At 32.8% G+C, this 22,532-nt stretch overlaps 1 protein-coding gene across 6 annotated transcripts in view; it reads right to left on the reverse strand.

Annotated features, from left to right (window-relative positions):
* Positions 1–22,532, reverse strand: part of PCCA (propionyl-CoA carboxylase alpha subunit) — a 352,647-nt gene that overhangs the window by 208,123 nt on the left and 121,992 nt on the right. For all 6 annotated transcript variants that reach the window (XM_011363200.2, XM_011363198.2, XM_023532414.1 and 3 more), the window contains 3 exons: positions 13,543–13,621; positions 7,505–7,607; positions 571–665 (listed from right to left, as the gene is read on the reverse strand). In XM_011363200.2, coding sequence (XP_011361502.1) covers positions 571–665; positions 7,505–7,607; positions 13,543–13,621 — 277 coding nt within the window. The remainder of the gene's footprint in view (positions 1–570; positions 666–7,504; positions 7,608–13,542; positions 13,622–22,532) is intronic.

Raw genomic sequence — 22,532 nt, forward strand, 5'->3', positions numbered from 1 at the left:
CAAAAACAATGTACACTCAATTGGGATTTTTAAGAACTACGAGAAAACCAGAATACAAATACCAACCCAGCATCAATTTAGAAATAAAGTTCCATGAAACTGCTATACCAAACACATGAAAGGTGACTTGGAGAAGAACCCAAAGTAGTTCTGATAAATCACGGAATTTCTAAGAACCATGCCCCAGAAGCCTTTTCATGGTAGGATAAATTCAGGAAATTCAGGATCAACTTTATGAAACCACCACCAATAGGAGAGCCTAGAAAGCATATACCCCAGAAATTCCACATGCCCAGAAACATTCAAAGGGTCTGTATTACCTAGAAGCCTATGGGAGTCATAACAGGTTATCTACCCAACTTTTTCTTCTAATAAAACCCCAACTGTTTTTTCAAGTATTCTCTTACTTTCATGCATTAAAATACCAAGGAAGATCAAGCAGCAAATTCTTAATTATAAAAACATACATTAATATATTATACCATGACTGTTAAAGCAATTTTAGCCAATAAAATGGAAAAGAAATATAAAAGCAGATTATTGTAAATGTTCATTGGGAAAAACTCTTACCTTGGTGCTTCCTCCACCACTTTCTGATTTCTTCGCTGAACTGAACACTCTCTTTCATTGAGCCACAAAGCATTCCCGTGTTTATCACCTAAAACCTGAAAGAACAATAACCATATGAAAAACTATATAGCCATACCCATACAGCATGTGGCCAATTAACATTTTCTCCATGCAACACCCCTTGGTTTTTAAAACTCAAACCTCATAGAACATATATGTTCCTCTTCTGGTTGATGCTAATGGAGAAAAACTTTATATTTACAACCCCTAAACTCAAAGCATTTTTATCAAAAAGACGTGAGGAAAAATTCTCATGTTTCATTTTGAATACACTGGGGAAAATACTGGCATCAATTGTACAAATTTTGTGAAGGACACTGAGTGTCAATAAAAAGTATATGTGTTCTAAACGTTTCAGGATTAAGGAGTAGATGCTTATTACTGAATATATTAAGTTCACAGAGGTAAATGCTGTTCTAGAAAACAAAAAACTAGGCATTAATTTTAGCTCCAAACAGCTACGCAACCTCCCTGGGTAAGTCATCCTGTTTCCTCATGCATTATCAATGGCATATAATATAACCTTAATATTTTATATGGATACTGAAAAAACGCAAAAAAAGATCACTATTATAAGATAAATGGTAAAATGGTTAATATATGACTGTAAAGTTAATTTTTAGAATTAAATATTCACTTATCTGAACTTCAAGAATGATTCCAAACAAAGAAAAACATTACAGTAATGAAATGTCAATAGGTGGAATTTTATTTCTATGACTGTTAAAGATGGCTGCATGAAGTACGACTAAAAATATTTCAACATCTTTTTTTATTCTAGTTGACAAGGAAATGAAAGTAGACTTAGACTCCAAGAAATAATGCCATAACCAAGAATCCTCAGAAATATATCCAACTGTAAAATATTAGATTCATATATAGAATCAAGAGTTTGTTTTTCTTTAAACTGTATGTTTTACTCTAAATGGTTCTTTTTTCTAAGTTGTCGTTTACTAGGTTGTCAATAAAACTAATGTGACAATTACTTATCCCATTAAATAAATGAAGAGACTAGTAAACAGACAACACTGTAATAAAAAGTGCTCATAAGGGAAGTGAATCTTTAAATGCATCAAGAGTTTTTAAAAAACCTAATACAGCCTTTTATGAATACACTTGTACTTAATATGGAAAATTCTCTCAGATATACTGCTTACTAAAAAAAAGCTTCATTGTAATAGACTGTTCCACATAATGCAAAGACCTTTAGTATCCCTGGATCCAGCCCACAAAATGTCAGTAGTACCCTGGTTGATGGTGCCATTTCGAACTGCCTGTGCGCAGTTCCAGCACAAGAAAGGACACAGTATGTAATAGCTCATGTAAAGCATAACAGGTGATATATACTTCATAGACTATGACAGGATATTCAAGACATAGTAACCATAATATAAACCAGGGAACTTGGAGATAAGGAAGAAAAAGACGCTTACTTTTCAATGACTACTCTTTATCCTGTGCACAAATTACTCAATATAAATTGAAAAAATAAAATTTGAAGAAAATAAGTAAATAAAAAACCTTTCAAGTGTAGATCAGATATGGGAAACATCTTTGTTGCCTATTTAAGCTACTGCAAGACACTTTCATCTACGTTTAAAAATATCACCTGAGCTAAATGCCATAGCTAATTAAACTAAAAAGCTGATGCAAATATATAATTACTTAACATAATTTAACAAACATTTATTGACTATTAGTAATGTGAAAAGGCACTGGCCTCATTGCTGGGGATGGCAAATGAATAAGAACTAGTCTCTGCCCTCAAGAACTTCTTGGTCTCTTATTCCCCTTCGTAAGGTATACAAATGTCAAATCACTACATTGTACACCTGAAACTAATACAATATTGCATGCCAACTATAATTTTTAAAAAAAATTTTTAAATAACTTATAGGTCTATTAGAAAAGTCAGACAAGTAAAGGAAAAATAACATAAGTAGTCATCTAGTAGCAAATAAGTGGTTGATGGGGAATATAGAAAAGGGGAAATTAATTGTCCCTAGGAATTACAGAAGTTACAGGAAATACAGAAAGAGCACCCCAAATACTTCCCTTAAATTACAGACTTAAATTATCAAACAGCCTAGTCAATACCTACACTTTGATATCTAATGGCATCTCAACATCACTGATTTGTCCAACATCGTAAAATGATTTCTTCCCTAAAACATGCACCTCCCACAGTCTTTCTCATCTCAGTAAAAAACAATCCCGTTCTAATTCCAGGCCAAAACCCTAAAGACATCTTTGATGACTTGTATTTTTCTTACATGTCACATCCAATCTTTTAGAAAATCTGGTCTACCTTCACAAAATATCCAGAATTCAATCATATCTAACCACCTTGACTACCAATGCCTTGGCCCGAGCTGCCATTATCTCTCACCAGAATTACCACAAGAAGCTCTTAAGAAATCTCTCAGCTTCAATTACTGGTTTTCAATTGTTAAGAACCAGTGAACACTGTGTGCCTCTCTTTCACTGCCTTGTTGAATGGGGGTATTTACCACAGTGCCATATCCTTTTCTCATCATTGTATGAGTGGGTATCACAGACTGTCTTTAAATTCACAGGTCTTTCCACCAGAAGAACTGCTTTTGAGGGACCACACACAAGAATTCTTAACTAGACCTGGACCAAGTCTCTAGACGAGATCCTGGTCTTGGAAGAAAGGTGAGTATATTCTGCTAAGAAAGGACATGATCACTGGAAGTGAGAGAACAGGCTGCAGTAGCTAATATCCAAAGAGGACCCCCAGTACAAGACAAATCACAGTAGTCACACCCTTGCATAATCCCATATGGCAATGACTCTAGGCTAGCCAGAGTAGCTTGTGAAATGTCACAAAAATTATTCTGTGCCTGTCTAAGCCTAAACCTTAAAAAGGCAGGACAGCTCTTTCAAGCAGTTCTGACAACCAATGCAAGAAGTCTGGATATCCATATAGAAATGCCACCTGGAGTAGCCATATAGAAGTGCCCCCAAGACTACACAGGAGAAAGAGAGGCCCAACTGCCCCCAGAGTCTCAGATGAGCTCATCTTTAAGTTGACCTTCCAACGCACTTGATGTTTGATGTTCCAAATGAGTCGAAGCCCTAACATGACTACTGCCCCAGTGTACAGACACCATGTGAAGCAAAAGACATGCCCAGCTGAATCCAATCAACCCTCAGAATGATGAGAAATACTTAAATGTTGTGCTGTTTTTCACTTTGGCAAAACATGCATAACATACGATTTACAATTATAACCATTTTTAAATGCACAGTTCAGTGGCATTAAGCACATTCACATTGAAGTTCAACCTTAAATGTTGTTTCATATCATTGCATTTTGTGGTGGTTTGTCACTCAGCAACAGACAACTGAAACATATAAAATAAACAAGTGGACTTAAAAGGACACTAAATACAAGGCTAATATGTGAAACCAAATTATATTTCTATATACAAGCAACAATCAATAAGTAAATAAAATTTAGAAAAAATATTTATAATAGTATCAAAATTATCAAATATCCAGGAATAAATCTAATGAAAGATAAACGTATATACCCAAAACTACAAAAGAGTGCTGAAATTAAAGAAGACCTAAATAAATAGAGATATTCTAGTCCATAGATTAGAAAACTCAATACTGTTAAGATGTCAATTCTGCCCAAAATAATCTCTAACTGCAACACAATCCAAATCCTATCAGGTGTGTGTTGGATGGCAGGGGGATGGGAGAGTTGTGATGGGTGCAGGGAATGGACGGATTGACCAGTAAAGTCTAAAATTTCCTTGTAAACACAAAGTACTTAAAAAGAGTCAAAACTGGGGGAGGCAGATGGGACAAAAGGGGTTAAAATGTGGTGACAGAAAGAAATCTAACTGTGGGAGGTGAACACATAATGCAATATATATATATATATATGCCTTAGCTTTGAATTATATACTTGAAACTTATTGGATTTTGTTAACTAATGTCACCATAATAAAAAATAATAATAATAAAATAAAATTAAAGTGCATTTCAAAGTCAAAGTAAATAAATAAATAGATAGATAAATAAATGAATGAATGAATAAATAAATAAATAAGGTTGTTTATATATTCTGGATACTAATCTTTAAGGATAAATAATACAAATAGATTTTAAAAAGTCAAAATTATCTAAAGAAAAATAATAAATTTAGAGCACTTACAGTACCAGATTTCTAGACTTAGGATAAAACCAAAATAATTAAGACAGTGACCAAATGTCACTTAATTTATAACAAATGGTCACCACAATAAATGATGCTTGAGAAGCTAGATATCAGAATGGAAAAAAATTTTCTTTGACTCTACCTCACACAAAACCCCTCTCCCCAAGTAAGAACATTCAAGGAGAATAACAGACATAAATATCACAACAAAAACAATAAAGCTTCTTACCTACATATGCAAAGTGGACCTAAACTGGACTTCAACAAAATTAAGAACTTCTATTCCTCAAGACATTATTAATAAAGCGAATAGGCAAACTACAGATGGGGAGAAGACATGCACAATACATACATCTGACAAAGGTCTCATAAAATGGGTACATAACTCCAACAACTCAATTTTTTTTTTATCTCATTTGAAAAAGAGGGGCAGGGCACGGATGAGACTTGAGCAGTAAATAAGATATCCAGATCATCAATAAACTTATAAAAAGGTGCTCAACATCAACAGTCATCAGGGAGACACAAACCAAAACAAAGATACTGTTGCATGCCTGCAAAAATGGCTAAACATTTAAAACACTGAGAATACCAAATGTTGGAAAAGATGGCAGCAATGGCAACATTCATATATTGCTGGAAAGAGTATACATTAGGACAACCACAGTACCTACGAGAACTAGACATAGCCTTACCGTGTAACGCAACATCTCTCCTCAGTATGTCTGAAAGAATGTTCATGTCCATAAAATGACAGAAGCTTATTCATAATATCAAAAAACAAAACAACCCAAGATCCACCAATGGATAAATTGTGGGTTATTCAAACAATGGAACACCACAGAGCAATTTTTAACCCATTTCCCGTTTAGAAAAATAAGTGCAGCTCGCTGCCAGTGTTAATTTAATTTTATATAAACACACTCTAAGGCTGAAGAAAATCTATTTTTCAATGTGAAAATGAAATATAAAAACTGTTCTTAGAGTTATGTCTAAACAGAACTTGTCTCTAATCCTACTGTAACAGAAATGTATACATAAATCGGATTTATCAAATGAATCTTGGCCAACAACTGTTCGAGAACAATGTTAATATCACAAGTAAGAATGCTACATTTTCTAGGATTTGACATTTTCAGCAATCGAGAATTACTATAATTTGTAAATGGAAATACCACTACTAAAAACAGAATGCTATAAGTAGAACGATGTCATTTGTTTCTGAAGACTCTCGATATACTAGAGAGACGTGAAAATAATAATAAAAGTGAGCTATTTCATGGCAAACTTTGGGGGTAAGGTTAGGACTGTTATCCATGAGTTATTTTGGGGTAAACGCTGCAGCTGCAAGCACTGCAGGGGAGTATTCTCAAAGCGGATGGGAAATGGGTTAAAAGTGAATGATAACACATCGCCTCAAGGAGAGATCTCAAATATATGATGGTGTGTGAAAGAAACCAGGCACGACCAAGTATGTATTGCTTGATTCCATTTATATGAAGTTTAAGAATAAACAAAAATAATCTATGGTATTAGATGTCAGAATAGCAGTTACTTTTGGTGGCCAAGGAGAAGGACTGACTGGGGAAGTGGTATGAAGGAATCTTCTGAGGTAAAGAAATGTTCCATATGTAAATGTGGATGGTTGTTACACAGATATATGTGTATATAAAAATTTTTATTGAATTGCATATATAAGATCTGTGGACTGTACTGTAAATGTGTGATATTTCAATATAGAATATCTAAACACAAAACATTCTAGCCTCAGAAAGAAATACATCATGTTTAATGTTTTAAAAAAACAAACTATATAAGTTTGCAAATTCTTCCCACTCTGGAAAATTTGAGGATCTACATGAATAATTTCTACCTATAAATAATATCCATGTAAGACGATAATTAAACACAATGACAGAATCTAGGACTTTGTGATACTATATATTATGTCCCATCAGAAGGGACAAGGGCAGCAAATAATCTTCCACTTAATTTCCTGATTCTCTATCCACAAAGATACACTTAAATTTCAATATGAATTCTAATATGATATTTAATCAATTTAATTATTACACATCAATTGATAGCCATAATGTGCAATATTAGCACAAAGGCATTTCTGATAGAAAAATGAAAACTTCGGCAAATTGTCTTCTTATTCTTCTATGTTTTATTTCAGAAACTTATTTCGTTTTGCTGAAATCTACACCTCCACAACCATTTTAACAGTTGGATTAAAATTTTAATCTGAGTACAAGAAATGATTTCTTCATCTCTATACAACCAGCTCCTAGCAGAATGCCTGTCACAGTGAATCACACAGACGTCTGGTGAACTGAAGTAATACAAGAGATACTTTTCTTTTAAAAATGCCCCCAAATAGCCCGATCTCAAGAGACTGAATGATTCTCTTAGCTTGGCCAGACATCTTGGGACAGCTTCTTTCTGGAGCTGGGCTTTTGTATCATTTCCCATCCCATTAAACATTCTGGCACTTTGACAAAAAGTATACCAGATTCCAAAGGTAGATGATTAATTTATGTACATTCTGTATTTTGTAATTAGTCAAGCATATCAGAAAAACTCACAATCATTCTAGATAGAAGAAAAGATATGATTCCAATAGAAATAAATGATATTATTTTAACATCATAATTAGAAAGCATCTTAAAATGTACCAACCTGAATTTCTATATGACGAGGGTTATCAATAAATTTTTCTATGAGTAGCCTATCATCGCCAAAACTAGAAGCGGCTTCTTGAGATGAAAATCTAAAACCATCTCTGTAAAGGAGAACAGAACAGTCAAACAAAACAAATACAGTCCTTAATATCAATTAAATATAATTAAAGTTTATTTTGCCTTATTTATGAACAAAGCAGAAAGAAATTTACTTAATGTAGAAATAAGTTAACTTTGGTTGAACAACGACTGTTCCCATTCACTAGCTCTGTGACCTTAGGTGAGTGATTTAACTTCCCTGATCCTAGATTTTATATCAAAACAGGAATACTGACATTTACTTCATCAACTGTTAAGAATGATATATTTTTAATAAACCATAAAAATTATATGAAATTCTTTTTCATTAACCCTAATACACCCTAATTCCACGAATAAAATAAATATAAAAGTACATATCCATTTGACTCAAAAGTCAGAAGATGCACACAAAAATGTAAAGGACTTGGCCAACTACACAACTGGGGCAAAACTAAAGCAAATATACTCAGTGAGAATGAACATATAATAGGAGGATCCTCAAGAACATTTCTTGATATTTTAAATAAACACTTTTAAATGCAACTCCCCTACAACCATACGGATCATTATATCTTTTTTAAATTATTCAAAATTAATAATTAAAAAAGTATAATTTTTGAAAATAAAAATATGGATTTAATTATTGCTTTATACATTTTATCCCCAAAATATAAAATTAAAACATTGTACTAAATTCACACACAATAAAATGGGCTCAGTTTATTAAAAACTCAAATTTGCTTACCTAAAACTAATTAAGTATATTATTTTCTACTCATTGATGTATTCAGAATATAAAATTTCATTCCCTTTACATGTAATATTTTCTTAAACTTCAAATTAAATACCTGTAGTTAATGTACAACATTAAAATTCTCCCAATTATCTAATATGCAAACACTCCATCCGGGAATATCAGAAATACCTCATTTGATTTTTTGCTTGAAAAATACAGCATTTACAGGCAAACTCTGACAAAAAGACATATTTCGAAACTTATTGCAAAAAAAATTACTGTTTATAAGAGTTCTCAGGGAAAAGGTATCAGGTTTTCTTAGTACTTCATTACTTCCTTGGTTTAGGAGAATGGAGTTGAGATGTCAAAAAACTACAAATCACAGAGAAACTATAGCACGATGAATCACTGCTTTCAATAGCATATAACCAACTTTTTATTAGATGGGATACAATGATTCACAAAGAAGAAACATAGTACTTTACAGTTTGTTTCTGCTATAATGAATGAGAGCTTTCGTTTTGCATTTAAATGAAGAACACCAAGAGTGAAAAACCAAAGTCACCCAAATAAAGTATCAAGTTTGAAAGCATCACCAACATATTATGGAACTCATGGAAAATTGCATTAAGAACGTAATTTATTACACTCGTTCATTCAATAAATATATACTAATCATGAAACTATGTGCCTGGTGTATATTCAGGTGATGGAACTATGAAGCTAAAACAGAAATTGCCTTCACTGTCCTTAAATTCTAGTGGGATACACCGAAATGTAGACATGATCGATTTTCCATTCATGCCATAATATTCCATTTAAATTTGTATAAGGAAAAGCCAGGAATTATTATGAAAATATATAAGTATACTTTCAACAGCCTTCGTCGTTCTCACCCTAACAAAATAACAAGAAACCTTATTCTTTTAAAAATTTGTCAGATATCCTAAAGATTCTAAGAAAAGTCATAGATGCTACTTGAAAAAAACTTAGGAAAGATCTTAAAAGAAGGAGACACTCCTTATGATAAAATAGTAAAGCAATCAATGGCCACTAGGTTTTCCTTCCAAAGAATCTTAAAATTTTCATGGAAAATGCAAAAACACTTTCTCAAGGAGAGAAGGAAGGAAGAAGAAGTAGATGCAGTACAGCATGATATTAAAAGTTCGTGACTCAAGGAGACAAATGTATGGGTGTTTTCTGGACCATCCTCTAAATTTTTATGTAGTTTTGATTTTTCCAAATAAACAGAGGATACAGAGCAACTTTTTTAAATGAGGAGCATGTATCATTAAGTTGAATAGTGTGATACTTCTGTTAATCTTAACAAAGTTTCAGAGATGATTTATCAAGTTGAAAACAGCAATATTTTTAGATAGAAAATTATGTATTTTTATTAGTTATTTTAACAAATTTTGAATCGATGTGCCATTTTCTGGCCAAGAAAGGGTTAAATTATTTACCAAAAGTTGCACGATATATGAATATAGTGATTTCTGAAAATACCAAATTCTAAAGTAAAAAGCATAGGTTAACAGCAGCATTGCCAAGAAACTGGAGAGTAATCCCCACTGTAAAAGAATATGTCACTAACAGTAGCTCTGGAGAAATGACTGATAAGAAATCTGAGATCCTATGAAGAATAATGAAAAGTAAGTGCTAAGGCTTTTCGTGAAAATGCTATGTAAGTGCCATACGTACAAAAGGGGAAAACGAGAAAAAAATTAAAGTGCCTAAAATCCACATCTCATAAATCCATTAAGTTGTGTTTAATATCTTTATTACATCATTCTTCCCTACGAAGAGACTGTAGCAGATGGTGTTTTCCAAAGATGGAATGGTCTTTTCCCATTCCACATGCTCTTCTAATAATCTTGCCACTCTCACACGATGAAGCAGAGTCTGGTTCCTCTTCTCTTGAATCTAGAAAGAATTTATGCTAACTGGTAATTAACAGAATATGGTATAAGGGAACCTGTATGACTTCTGACACTGGATCATAAAAAGTGGTACCACTTTTTATGATCTGCTTCCACTTGGATTTGAAACAACTGTTCTTGGATCTCTTGTCCCTATGTAAGAAGTCTAAAGCCACAACTCAGTGAGGAATCCCAACCCACTCATTGAGAGGTCCATTGGCACGTAGGAGTTACAAATAATGCATGAGATAGTTTCAACACCTGAACTTCGAAAGACAAAAGCCAAATAAAATAGATTATGTGGTAAAAATGGGACTAAGCGTGACTCCTCTCCTTGTGCTTGTTTCCACTCACATGCAGCAACCAGCCAGCCTGACTTCAAGCATTTCATATAGTTAATCAACGCTCTGTAATATAAAAGTAAATTCCCACTATCAAAAGAATCAAGCCAGGCAAAGAGTTCCAGAGAGAAGCTAAGAACTACCATTCTTCAATTAAGCATTCTTCAATTTTGAATATAAAAGCCCTCACTCTGACCTTAACCTCTCAGATTTTCCCCAAGAAATTTTCAAGTAAAGCTGTGTTGCAGCATATAAATCAACACCAAGACCAAACAGGGAATAAGAGCAAAAACTAAGATAACTTAAACAGGGACTGCAAATCATTATTGTATACTCTTTATAGCCAATCACTCGGCAAATACTGTTACCTCTACTTTCAAAATTAAACTCTTTTCTTAACATCTCCACCATTACACTGATGAAAGCCACCATCCTCACTTTTTTTGTATTGATTATTGCAACAGCCTCCCAGCTGGTTTCTCTGATTCCATAGTTCATTAATCTACTTCTGTCCATTAAGTTTATTTCAAGATAGCTGAGTGATCCTTTTAAAACCTAATCACAAACAAAATCTTGATAACTGGTTAATCCGGATGACACAAATAAACAAATTCATTATATTCTCCTGCTTTTTAGTATGTTTGAAATTTTCTTTCAAAAAAATGTAAATAATTTTAGATATTTGTCGAAGTTCCATGTTTGTGACTTCTCAAAACATTCCAGTGCTCCCCATCGCACTAAGAATGGCCTACAAGTTCCTGCATAATCTGCCTCCATTCCACCCAAACCCCTTGCCCCATCTCCTCTTACTCCTCCCTCCCCCCACCACTGGCCACCTTGTTGTTTCTGGACCCCTCAAGACATGCTCCAGGGTCAAGGCCTCTGCACTTGCTCTCCCCTTGCCTGGATCCTTTCCTCCTTGCTAGAATGTGCCTTCTCGGTGAGGACAACCCTGACATCCTGTTTAGAATGGGAATTCCCTCCGAATCTCCTTATGTCTCTTCCTTTCCTCCTTTTTATTTTTTATACTACTTATCACCCTCCACAGTAGTTTATGATTTACTTTGATTTTGCTCATTGTTTGTCTCTTCCTACTAAAATAGGTTTTTCTGAATCTTATTTATGCCATGGAGACCTACTACAAAATCAGGCAGCGTATGAACCTCTTGTAAAAATAAGGCTTAAAGTGATTTAAAATGAATAAAATGCATAAGATTGCACAGAAAAAAATTATACTGAAATACAGGTATCAACATTTTTTTTCAAAATTTTAAAATTTTAAGTTTTCAAAAAAATTTTTTTAATTTGGGGGACATAATGTATGTGGTTATGAATAAGCTCCAACAAAACTAATAATCAGTATAACACAGATATCTATAACTGCAATATGATAATACTATATGTGATTTCCTAAACGGTGAAAAGTTCCACAGATACTACTACTATTGTTAGCATAGTTTGTTGCCTATGTTAAAGGAAAATACTAAATTCCAGTTAGATGTTACAGAAAAATGCACTTTTTTTCCTCCAGATGAATGAACCGCGCCTGAATTGTATGGGTCTGTGAATTCAAAGGTTAAGGACTCCTGATTTAGTATATTAAACTGCATGGAAGAATGAATTATTTTGTTTTGTTTTTGTTCATTGCTGTATTACTGGAACTTTATTAAAACAGTGTCTGTCACACAGTAGGTTCTCAATAAATAAATGCAACAAGTTTATTCTTGCTGGGTAAGCTAAGATGAGAGAGGAGAATCTGATATTACCTCAATCAATATCTGGTATCAGTGCCACTGTGAGGATGGGACTGGGATTTAAAGACTTGTATTTGTCATATCTCATTACCCCGCAACATAAGCCAATTACTTTCTCTAACACTCAACCAAAGAAACAATACTATTCTGGGACAATTTTCTTTCAGCCTTTAAAACTACTTGTGTAAGTATGCAATGCAGGGTCTTTTTATAGGTTTTAAAAGGTAATGTATTGCCTCTAGGAAATTTTTACCTTACTTGTTCACTTTAGAACCTAATTTCTGAATTAGGTTTGTACTGGGTGACTATCACAGCAACTACTCCAGATTTGTCATTAAGAGATTTTTGGGAGAAGGGAAGAAAGAAAAAGGAAAAAAGGGTAGAAAGAGAGAAAGCGGAAATAACCATTTAGAAGACCGAATTATTTTTGGGTAGAGAAAAGGCAAGAAAGGCAACATTAATAAGTATCTGGTGATTTTTTTTTCATCCCCTCCTTTTAAAAAATGACATAAATCCTTCTTGTTGCCAACCCTGAAAATAAAAATATAAATCTCAATAGAGTCCCTAGGCAGTTTTTCAAAAAATTATTTTCTAATCACCATGATGTATCGTCAATGCACTGGGTTTTTTTTTTTTAAATTTTTTGTTCTAAAAGTTACTTTTAATTTCTGGAACTACTAATAAATTTAGTGTTCTAAATTTACAAAAAAGTACACTGCATAAAAGACACAGAATTTCAAATTCAAAAGGAAATATATTTCACACTATATAATTGTCAAAGTTGTTCACCACTTTTATAGACAAGCAAAGGAAAGCAATCTGCACACTGAGCAATACATAAACATGAAATTATGACTGCTTTTAAATATATTCAGTTCAAATCTTTTACTATATTCAGAATTATACAGCCAAATGTTAGTAATTTTTACATAGAAAATAGAATGACTAATATTTAAATATACAATAAAAACGAAAACACAATCCTTTACTATTGTTTAAAAAAGTAAAAACCTTTCTATAATAAGATAATCATCAAAATATAAAGAAGTTTTCTGCATAATTTCAATATTTTTCTATCTAAAAGAGTAAAATCAGATGGTTACTGAATTATTCCATTATGCTTTTGGTATCTGTTTACTTGTCAGTTTAATAAAACTCGAGTAACTGCAATTTTCATCAAAAGTATATTTTGGACAGCATCTCACCTGGTCTCTTCATCATCCCAAGCGATTCGCATGCCTTTCCCACCACCACCTGCTGAGGCCTTGATCATGACAGGGTAGCCTAACAGCAGGGAAGAATTAGACAGAAGTTCAGACTTTGATCATTTGGATGCATGAACATGACAACTGACCACATGTTCAATAACGCAGAAGACAATAACTAATTTATTTAAAAGTTCCTTTCTTTAGAGTCAGGAAAATAACACCAGAATAATGATCTTGTATACATTTTAAAAATGAGCATATGGTCATTTTAAAAGAAAAATACTATTTGTATCAATAAATATAACATTTTCCCCAGTAATAAAACAAAAAGTTAAAATAAATAAATTATGATAATGAATTCCAAAAATGAAAGTAGATACAGTATTAACCAACCAAAGATATATAGCATTAAGAAAATACACACTTTCTTAAGATTCCCCAAAACTGCTGTTGGCATGCATAACAAATTAAATTCCCTTGTCTCCAAAGTAATGATTTACAAGTACTTGAGGTATTTTTATCTGAAAAGTCACAGGAATCCCCTGCGGCTTTTACCAGCAATAACTGACATGATAGTTTTGGGGAAAGTCAAGCCATAGCTATTATACTATGGTCTGAAGCAGAAGTTCCAGGGCTCACTAATATCAATAGAGATGCTATTGTACTATTCCATTTACTCAACAGAAAATGCCTAGACTAGCAGGTATTATGAAAACACAAAAAATACAAAGTAAGGCCCAAAACAAAGAACATTTCCAGGTAAAGTTTTATAAGAGAAGATGAAACCATAAAATAGTTAATTGAATAAATTAGTTATTATAAAGTAAAAATTTTATAGCATGAGTCATTTGTAACAACTTATCGGGAAAAAAAAGCTGTAAAGTCTATTTGTTTAGAGGTTTTCTGAAAAACAAAATAGAGATCTTCATGTCTGAGAACACTTGTTTATGATCTTTTCTGAAGAAAGAAGAGGTCACTAGCGAACTCTTAAAGGACTCTTCCTTGTCTGTGATGCTCTACTAGCACTAAACTCTAGCTATAGGATCTTAGGGGAAAAGGGAAGAGAGGGCCAAAGGTCATATACAAAACATCATTCTCAACTTCAGCTTAGTTAAAATGGCACTTGCTTCCTAAATGTTTCATAATTAATTCAATTTTTTTTTTTAATTCTGATGTTGGTTATGTTTATGTGGGGTAGCATTTTTAAAGGAATGCTAAGTACAGAGAGAAGAAGAAAAATTAACATACTGTTTCACACTGAGAGTCTCATAATCTAGGAAGAAAGAGTAAAAGTACCCAAATAGTTCTATTATTGGGAATTCGGAAAAGGGCCATAAGAAAGTAAGAACAAAGGGATTAAGTTAAAGCATATTCCAGAAAGGCCCATTTATATAAGGCTGTGAAGGATGAGCAGGATTTGAACATTTTAGGCAGGAATAGCAGAAACAAAACAGGTAGGGAAGCATAGGACAAGTTTAAGAAATGACAATTCAGTTGAAGTATAGAGGATCTGTAGGATAGAGGAAAAGAAAACTTAAAACATAAGCTAAGGGGAGTGAGGAGTGCACTACATACTTTTGTATGCTACAGTTCCTGCATGAGACTGATAAGAATATTTGTCCCATTCAATGCTGCAGCCTCACATGAATGCCACATAAAGTAAATTTAAATCAATAAAGAAAAATTCACCTGTTTTTGAGCAGTGAAGAAACAATACATAAAAATTAGAAATGGGCATGCCTGAGAAATCCTTTTCACGACAACTTAAAGTCTTTTCTTAAACAAATGGGTCCATCCATACCTCCCCACAAAAAATGTTATCAGTTTATCATCAAAAACTATCCAAGTAAACAGGAAACCACAAAATGTATGATATCTATATTCCATAATCTACTATTTTTAGCTCTCTCTGAGGATTAGGAAATTAGCAGTTATTTTGATTCCAATATTAATCTCTTAGTTATTCACTATGGGCCCTGGACTGTATAGTGATTTGTGAGATTCAAAATAGGACTGGGAAATTGTCCTTGTTCACAGAGAACTAGATGAGGAAATACAACACATAAAATAATTTGTCAACTGGAAATGATTTTATGTTCAGAAAAGGTGAGAAATTGTTAGGCAATGTATAATATATTATTATGTAGTATATAATAAGGCAATTACAATATGGTCCCCCAAAAGGAGGTGATGCAGTATAAGACCTGTAAATACATATAACCCAGGAAGGCAAGATTCCCTGACAAAAATCTAACAAGCCAAATATAAAATAATTGGGAAAGAGGGAGAAACTGATAGAAGTTGGTGAGATTATAGTCACAAACTTAGTAACCTAATTTTTGAGATATAACTGAAAATAATATAAAGGTAAGGTTTTCTACTCAACTTCTTATGCCAAAAGTCATTAAATTTCAGACAGTACAGATTTCTATGCTGTCACCATGCCATAGAGAAATAAGACCTAGCTATTTGAAGAAAAGAGAAATGAATGTTCCATGCAGTTCAGATTAAATAATATCAATAAAGTCCAGTCCCTCATCCCTACTTTCTTATCATGTCTCTGCAGTCTGATTAGTGCAAGCCATGGGGTACCAGAAAGTGAAAGAAAAAGCAAACAAAAAGATTCAGTCAAAAGTTAACATTCCTGGAAAAATCAGAAATGATCGAGTTGATAGCTATTGCTACACCTCTGGATATGAAATATCCACTAATTACACAGCCTGTATATGAAATATCCACTAATGTTCTCTTACACTTTAAAAACATCTATTGGAGTACTTACCTCTGCATTCAGCTTTGTCTATAATCCCTTTCTTTAATTTCATATTCTTCAGTTTACATACGTTTGAAAAAAACGACCTCCCTTATCACAACAAAATTATCCAAGGTGTTTAAAATGAGACAAATCTCTTGGTATGAAAGATCGCTTTTTAAAAATAAAACTCAGATCCTAGTGCTGTTTGAAATTTTTTCCTCATCTTTACCATTCTCTCAATGGATGCCTATTCCCACTACCTGACCTCATAGCCCCAGACTCAGAAATATATGGGACTTTCCTCCTAACACTCCAACAATAGAAAGTCTCTATTCCTTATTTACCTTCTGCATGATGCTTCCAAAAAAAAATCTAAGTACTATGTGAGAAAAAAAAAAAAAAGTGAAATATTTAAGAAAATACAGAAACTTAGTACCAAAGTACTACAAGGTTTCTATTTCATCTTTTCTGTACTCAAACCTTTCAGGGCAGGTTTTACCGTAGGACAAGATATCTCTCTGGTTTCTTTTCCTCCCAGCAATCAGCATGTCTTGCTTTCCACCATAAAGCAGCAACCCTCTAACTCTATCATAGAATTTTCATTCATCGACTCAAATATATTTACTGAATAAATACTATATGCCAAACATTGATCTCGCTCTGGGAAATACAAAGATGAACAATTCAGTAAGTTTCTGATCTCATGGTACTTAGTACCTAGTGAAGAACTATAAATAAATATACATGCACCTAAATATACATATCTTTTTTTACATGTACATACATTAACATATATATGTAACATGTGAAGTGGTGGGTGGTAAGTGCTGTAATAAAAACAACAAAGGGCTGTGATTAGCATTACTTTTCCTTGAAAAGCCTTCTCTGAGAAAACTGGTATTTAAACTGACAGAAAGAATAAGCAGGAAAGATTACGAAGAAGAGGGCACCATGACCTAATGTAGTGTTTTTAAAGATCACTTTGGCTGCTCTACAGGTATGTATTGTAAAAGGTGGAAAGAAGAAGACTGATTAGGAAATTTTCTGCAGTGGTTCAGGGGAGAGAGAGTTGTGGCCTTGACCTGCTGGTAGAAACAGAGATAGAAGACAGACTTGAAGTTTGTTTTAGAGGTAGAGTCAGCATAATTTGGATATAGACAATAAGGGAACAAAAGAAGACTCTAGGGAGCTAAAGGACTTCCTGTTTAGTTATGGATTCTGAGTCTAAAGAAATTTATTTTACCAACTGATAGCACCAAGTTGAGCTACACAAGACATAATAAACCACCTCCCTCTTCGAGCAAAACCTGCTCTTTTACATGGCAGCCCAACCTGATAACTTGAAGGCTGATGAAACAACACCTTAATGATGCAATAGTCATAAGAGTTATAATAAAGAATTTATATACTTTTTCCACCTCAGGTTCTTGAGTTAAAATTTCATGGAATACAATGACTGATGGAGAAGTAAAAGTAAAAAGAAGGAAAAAGTGAAATATTTCTTGGCAAATGTCCTATTCCTAATTTGGTCTTCTTTTAAAAATGAAAAATTTATAATTAATTACTAGGTCTTTATTTCTTAAAGGAAAGGTTCCTTTTTCAGAGAGTAGGACAGTCCTCTAGATGACAGAATAAGCTCTCATAATGGGACGCCAGAAAACAAAAGAACCAGAAGGAAAAGAACATCCAAGACAGACAGGAAGGAAATTCCCAGATGAAAGTTGTGCATAATAACTATAGGAAAATCAAGTATTATGCATTGTGTTTGTTATATTCCTTTACTCTCTTTTAATGTCTCCTTTTGGGTTTGGGTTTTTTAATTGGGTGGCGGGGCGGGGGGCGTGGAGAGGAAGGGTCCTTAATAAAAGTGTTATTTTTTAAAAATCCAAGCTGATTGCTATATAGAATATTCTACAATTTGAATTTACCTGGGTGTTTCCTCATTATTAGATTCAGAATTAAAAAAAAAAAATGTAAGGCACTACATAGCTAATGTCGTACACTCACATTCTTACATCACATCAGAAAGGGGGAAAAAAGTTCATTTGGTTTTTTCCTGATGAAGTTAGGTTTCATTACTTGATTAAGATGGTGTTCATTCAATTTCCTCATAAAAAATATATCAACTTCTGTTCGTTATTAGAAAATTATCTGTCTATTGACACTTGGAAATGGTGACTCTTGGAAACAGTAACTCTTGGAACCGTAAAACAATATTCCATACAGTGGTAATAATAAACACATAAATTCCTGCTTTAAATAATTTCTACATCGTTTGCAGCAAAATAAGTTAAAAAACTGAAGACACAGTTTTTTGCCTTTCCTCACTGTTGTTTCTCCAGCTGAAAGAGTGCCTGGAGAATAGCATGCAAAATTATAGTTACTAAGTAAATGTACTAATTATTAATTTCACAAGTTGTAAATCATGTATTTTTACTACTGTAATATATTTCACTGTATAAGCATACTGAAACACTATCCATTCTACTGTGAATAGACATTCAGATTTATAAATACAATGCTTCCATGAATATTTTTGTATGCGTTGCTAAGGACCCTGTGTAAGAGGTTCCTGGACTTTATGACTAAGAATACAACTGCTGGATAGTTTGCAAGTCTTATAAAGTCTTTTTTTAAATTCCAATTCCTCTACTTTTCTTTATCTCCATAATCGCAAACTACCATCATCTCTTCACAGGACTCCTGCAGTAGCCATCTAACAGAACTCCCTAGCATTGTAATTGGTCCTATCGAACTACACAGTGGTCATTGAAATTCTTTAAAAATATATATAAGATTACTTCTCTCTCCTACCTAAAATACTAAGTATTAACATTATACTAAGAAAGAATCACAGATGTATAATGAAATAGAAATTATGAACTCAAGGATAAGAAGTGTGAAAGACAGAGACAAATGGCCTAATATATACTTGTTGCATCAGAATACAAGACAAGGCTATACTAGGCTTGCCCTAAGAAAGCTATTTTTTTTAAAAAAAAAAAAAAGCCTAAAAAGCATTAATCTGAATAGCAATTAACTTACCTAGCAAACAAACTTTAACATTCTTTAAATAAAAATAACAAAATACAACCACACAATATAACATTCACGTCTACAATCCAATAAAAAATTAAAAGACATATGAACAGGCAAAATAGGATCTGCATTAGAAGGAAAACAGTCAACACAAGCTCAGAAATGAAAAACCTTAAAAGAGCTATTACAAATACTATTACAAATTACAGATATTACAAACACTATAAGTATGGAAAAGGATTTAAAGGGAAAATGATCATGATGAAAAGTAGAAAATATTTTTAAAAATTAAATTGAATATCTAGGTATAAAACTTAAATGACTAAAACGAAAAAAATTTAACAACGTATAAAGAGAATTATACATCATGACCAAGTGAGATTCATTTCAGTTATGTGAGGCTGGTTCAACTTTCAAAAACCAATTAATGTAATCTATCGCATCAACAGGCTAAAGAAGAAAAACCATATGTCAATTTCAGCAGATGCAAAAAAAAAAAAAAAACATTTAACAAAATCCAACACCCATTGAGTTCAACAAACTAGGAAGAGAAAGAAACTTCTTAGACTATGTTCATAAAGAACATCGGCAAAAACCTATAGCTAACCTCGTACTTACAGTGAGAATCTAGATGCTTTCCTCCTAAGATCAAGAACAAAGTAAGTACATCCTCTCTTACCATAGTTATTCAACATGCTACATAGGTCCTAGCTTATGAATTAAGACAAGAAAAGGGTAAACAAATTGGGAAGGAAGAAATAAAACTCTTCATTAGCAGGTAATATAATTAACTATTGAAAAAACTCTCAAAAAATCAACCACCACCAAAAAAAACTTCTAGAACTAGTGATTATAGAAAGGTTGCAGGATACAAGGTTAATATTCAAAAGTTGACTGCATTCCTACATAACAGCAACGAAAATTTGGAATTTGAAAATAAATACACAATACCATTTGCATTAGTGCCAAAAAAAATAAAAAATACTTAGGCATAAATTTTACAAAATATGTATAGCATCTATATGAGCGAAACTACAAAACTGTGATGAATGAAATTAAGGAATAGTCTACGTACATGGATAAGAAGACTCGATACTGTTAAGATATCAATTGTTTCCAACTTGCTCTATAGATTCAATGCAATTGGAATCAAAAACTAAGAAAGTTATTTGTGGATATCAACAACCTGATTTTAACATTATATAGAAAAGCAAAAAGAACCAGAATGGCCAAAAAATATTAAAGAAGAAAAACAAATACCCAACTTCAAGATTTATTATAAAGCTACAGTAATCAAGTCAGTATGGTATTTGTAAAAGAACAGACTAATAGAATAGAGAGCTCTGAAATAGACCCACACAAATACAGTCAACTGATCTTTGACAAACAAGCAAAGGCAATTCAATGAAAAGAAAGTCTCTACAAATGGTGCTGGAACAATAGGGCACCTATACGCCAAAATTAAAAAGGAGAGGAGAGGAGAGGGGAGGAGAGGAAAGAAAAATGAATCTACACACAGTCCTTATACCTTTCACAAAGTTAACTCAAAGTGGATCATAGACCTAAATACACAAGAGAAATTCCTAAAAGATACGTTGGAGAAAAGTACAATTCATGAAAGAAAAACATTGATAAATTGAACTTTATTAAAATTAAACACTTCTGCTCTGAAAAAGAGAAACAAAACTGAAGAGAATGTAGACAAAAATCACAAACTAGAAGAAAATATTTGTAAAACACATAAAATACATATTGGTAAAAAAAAAAAACTTGTATCTAAAGTATACAGAGATCTTAAAACTCAACAATAAGAAAACAAACAACCTAATTAAAAAATAGATAAAAGACTTTAACAGACATCTCAGTAAAGATACAAGATGGCAAATGAGCATATGAGAAGTTGCTCAACATCATATGTCATAAAGGAAACAAATGAAAACAACAATGAGATACTACTACCCATTAGAATGGCTAGAATCCAAAGCATTAATACCACCAGATGTCATGGAGAATGCAGAGCAACAGGAACCGCATTTTCACTGCTGGTGAAAATGAAAAATAATCTGACCTAAAGCTAAATGTAGTTCTACCATAAGACCTAGCAGTCATACTCCTAAATTATTTACCCAAATGAGTTGAAAAATGATGTCCACAGAGAAATCTGCACACAAATGTTTACAACAGCTTTATTCATAATCGCCAAAAACTAGAAACGATCAAGATATCTTTCAAAGTGTGAATGGAAAAACAAACTTTTGTATGTCCGTACAATGGATTGTTATTCAACTAAAAAGAAATGAGCTATCAAGCAATGAAAAGACATGGAAGAACCTTTAAATGCATATTGCTAAGCCAAAGTAGACGATCTGAAAAGGCTACAGATTCCACGATATGACATTCTAGAAAAGGCAACAGTATAGATATCGTAAAAGAGAAGTATGTGCCAGGGATTATGAGGAGGAAAAGGTGGGAAGTTGAATAAATGAAGCACAAAGGAAACTATTTTGTATGAAACTAAAATGGTGGATACACGTCATTACGTATTTGCCAAAACTCATAGAACTATACCAAACAAAGAGTGAATTTTAATGTAAACTATGAACTACAGTTAATAATAATGTGTGAATATTGGTTTATTAATTATAATTGTGCCACACTAATGCAAGGTATTAATAATTGGGGAAACTGTGTAGAGGGCTGGGGTTGGGAGTATATATGGAACTCCAGGTACTAGCTGTTCAGTTACTCTATAAATCTAAAACTGTGCTGGAAAAAAAATTAAGTCTACTAATCGTTAAAAAAAAAAAAAGGGCAGGGGGGAAGGCAAACATTTGAAAAGATAGTTCACAAAAGAAGATTAATAAATGGTCGGTCATTAAGCATGTGAAAATATGCTCAGTAGCATTGGGTATTAAGGAAATAAAATTACAATGAAATAAAACTACTATTAGAATGGCTTAAATTAAGTCAAGCAATATCAAGTGTTTTTCAAGTATGAAATAACTGGAACTCTCAAGCACTGCTAGTGGAAATGTAAAATGGGGGAAGGAACATTTTCAAAATAGATAAAAAATGTTCTATATCTTACTTGTAGTTACTACACTTATTAAAATTCATTAAGTTATACACTTAAAATAGGTAATTTTATTCTTCATAAAGTATACCTCAATAAAAATTATTTTTATAAAGCAGT

The sequence above is a fragment of the Pteropus vampyrus genome, unplaced genomic scaffold (genome assembly GCF_000151845.1).
Source record: "Pteropus vampyrus isolate Shadow unplaced genomic scaffold, Pvam_2.0 Scaffold83, whole genome shotgun sequence".
In the NCBI taxonomy this organism is placed as follows: domain Eukaryota; kingdom Metazoa; phylum Chordata; class Mammalia; order Chiroptera; family Pteropodidae; genus Pteropus; species Pteropus vampyrus.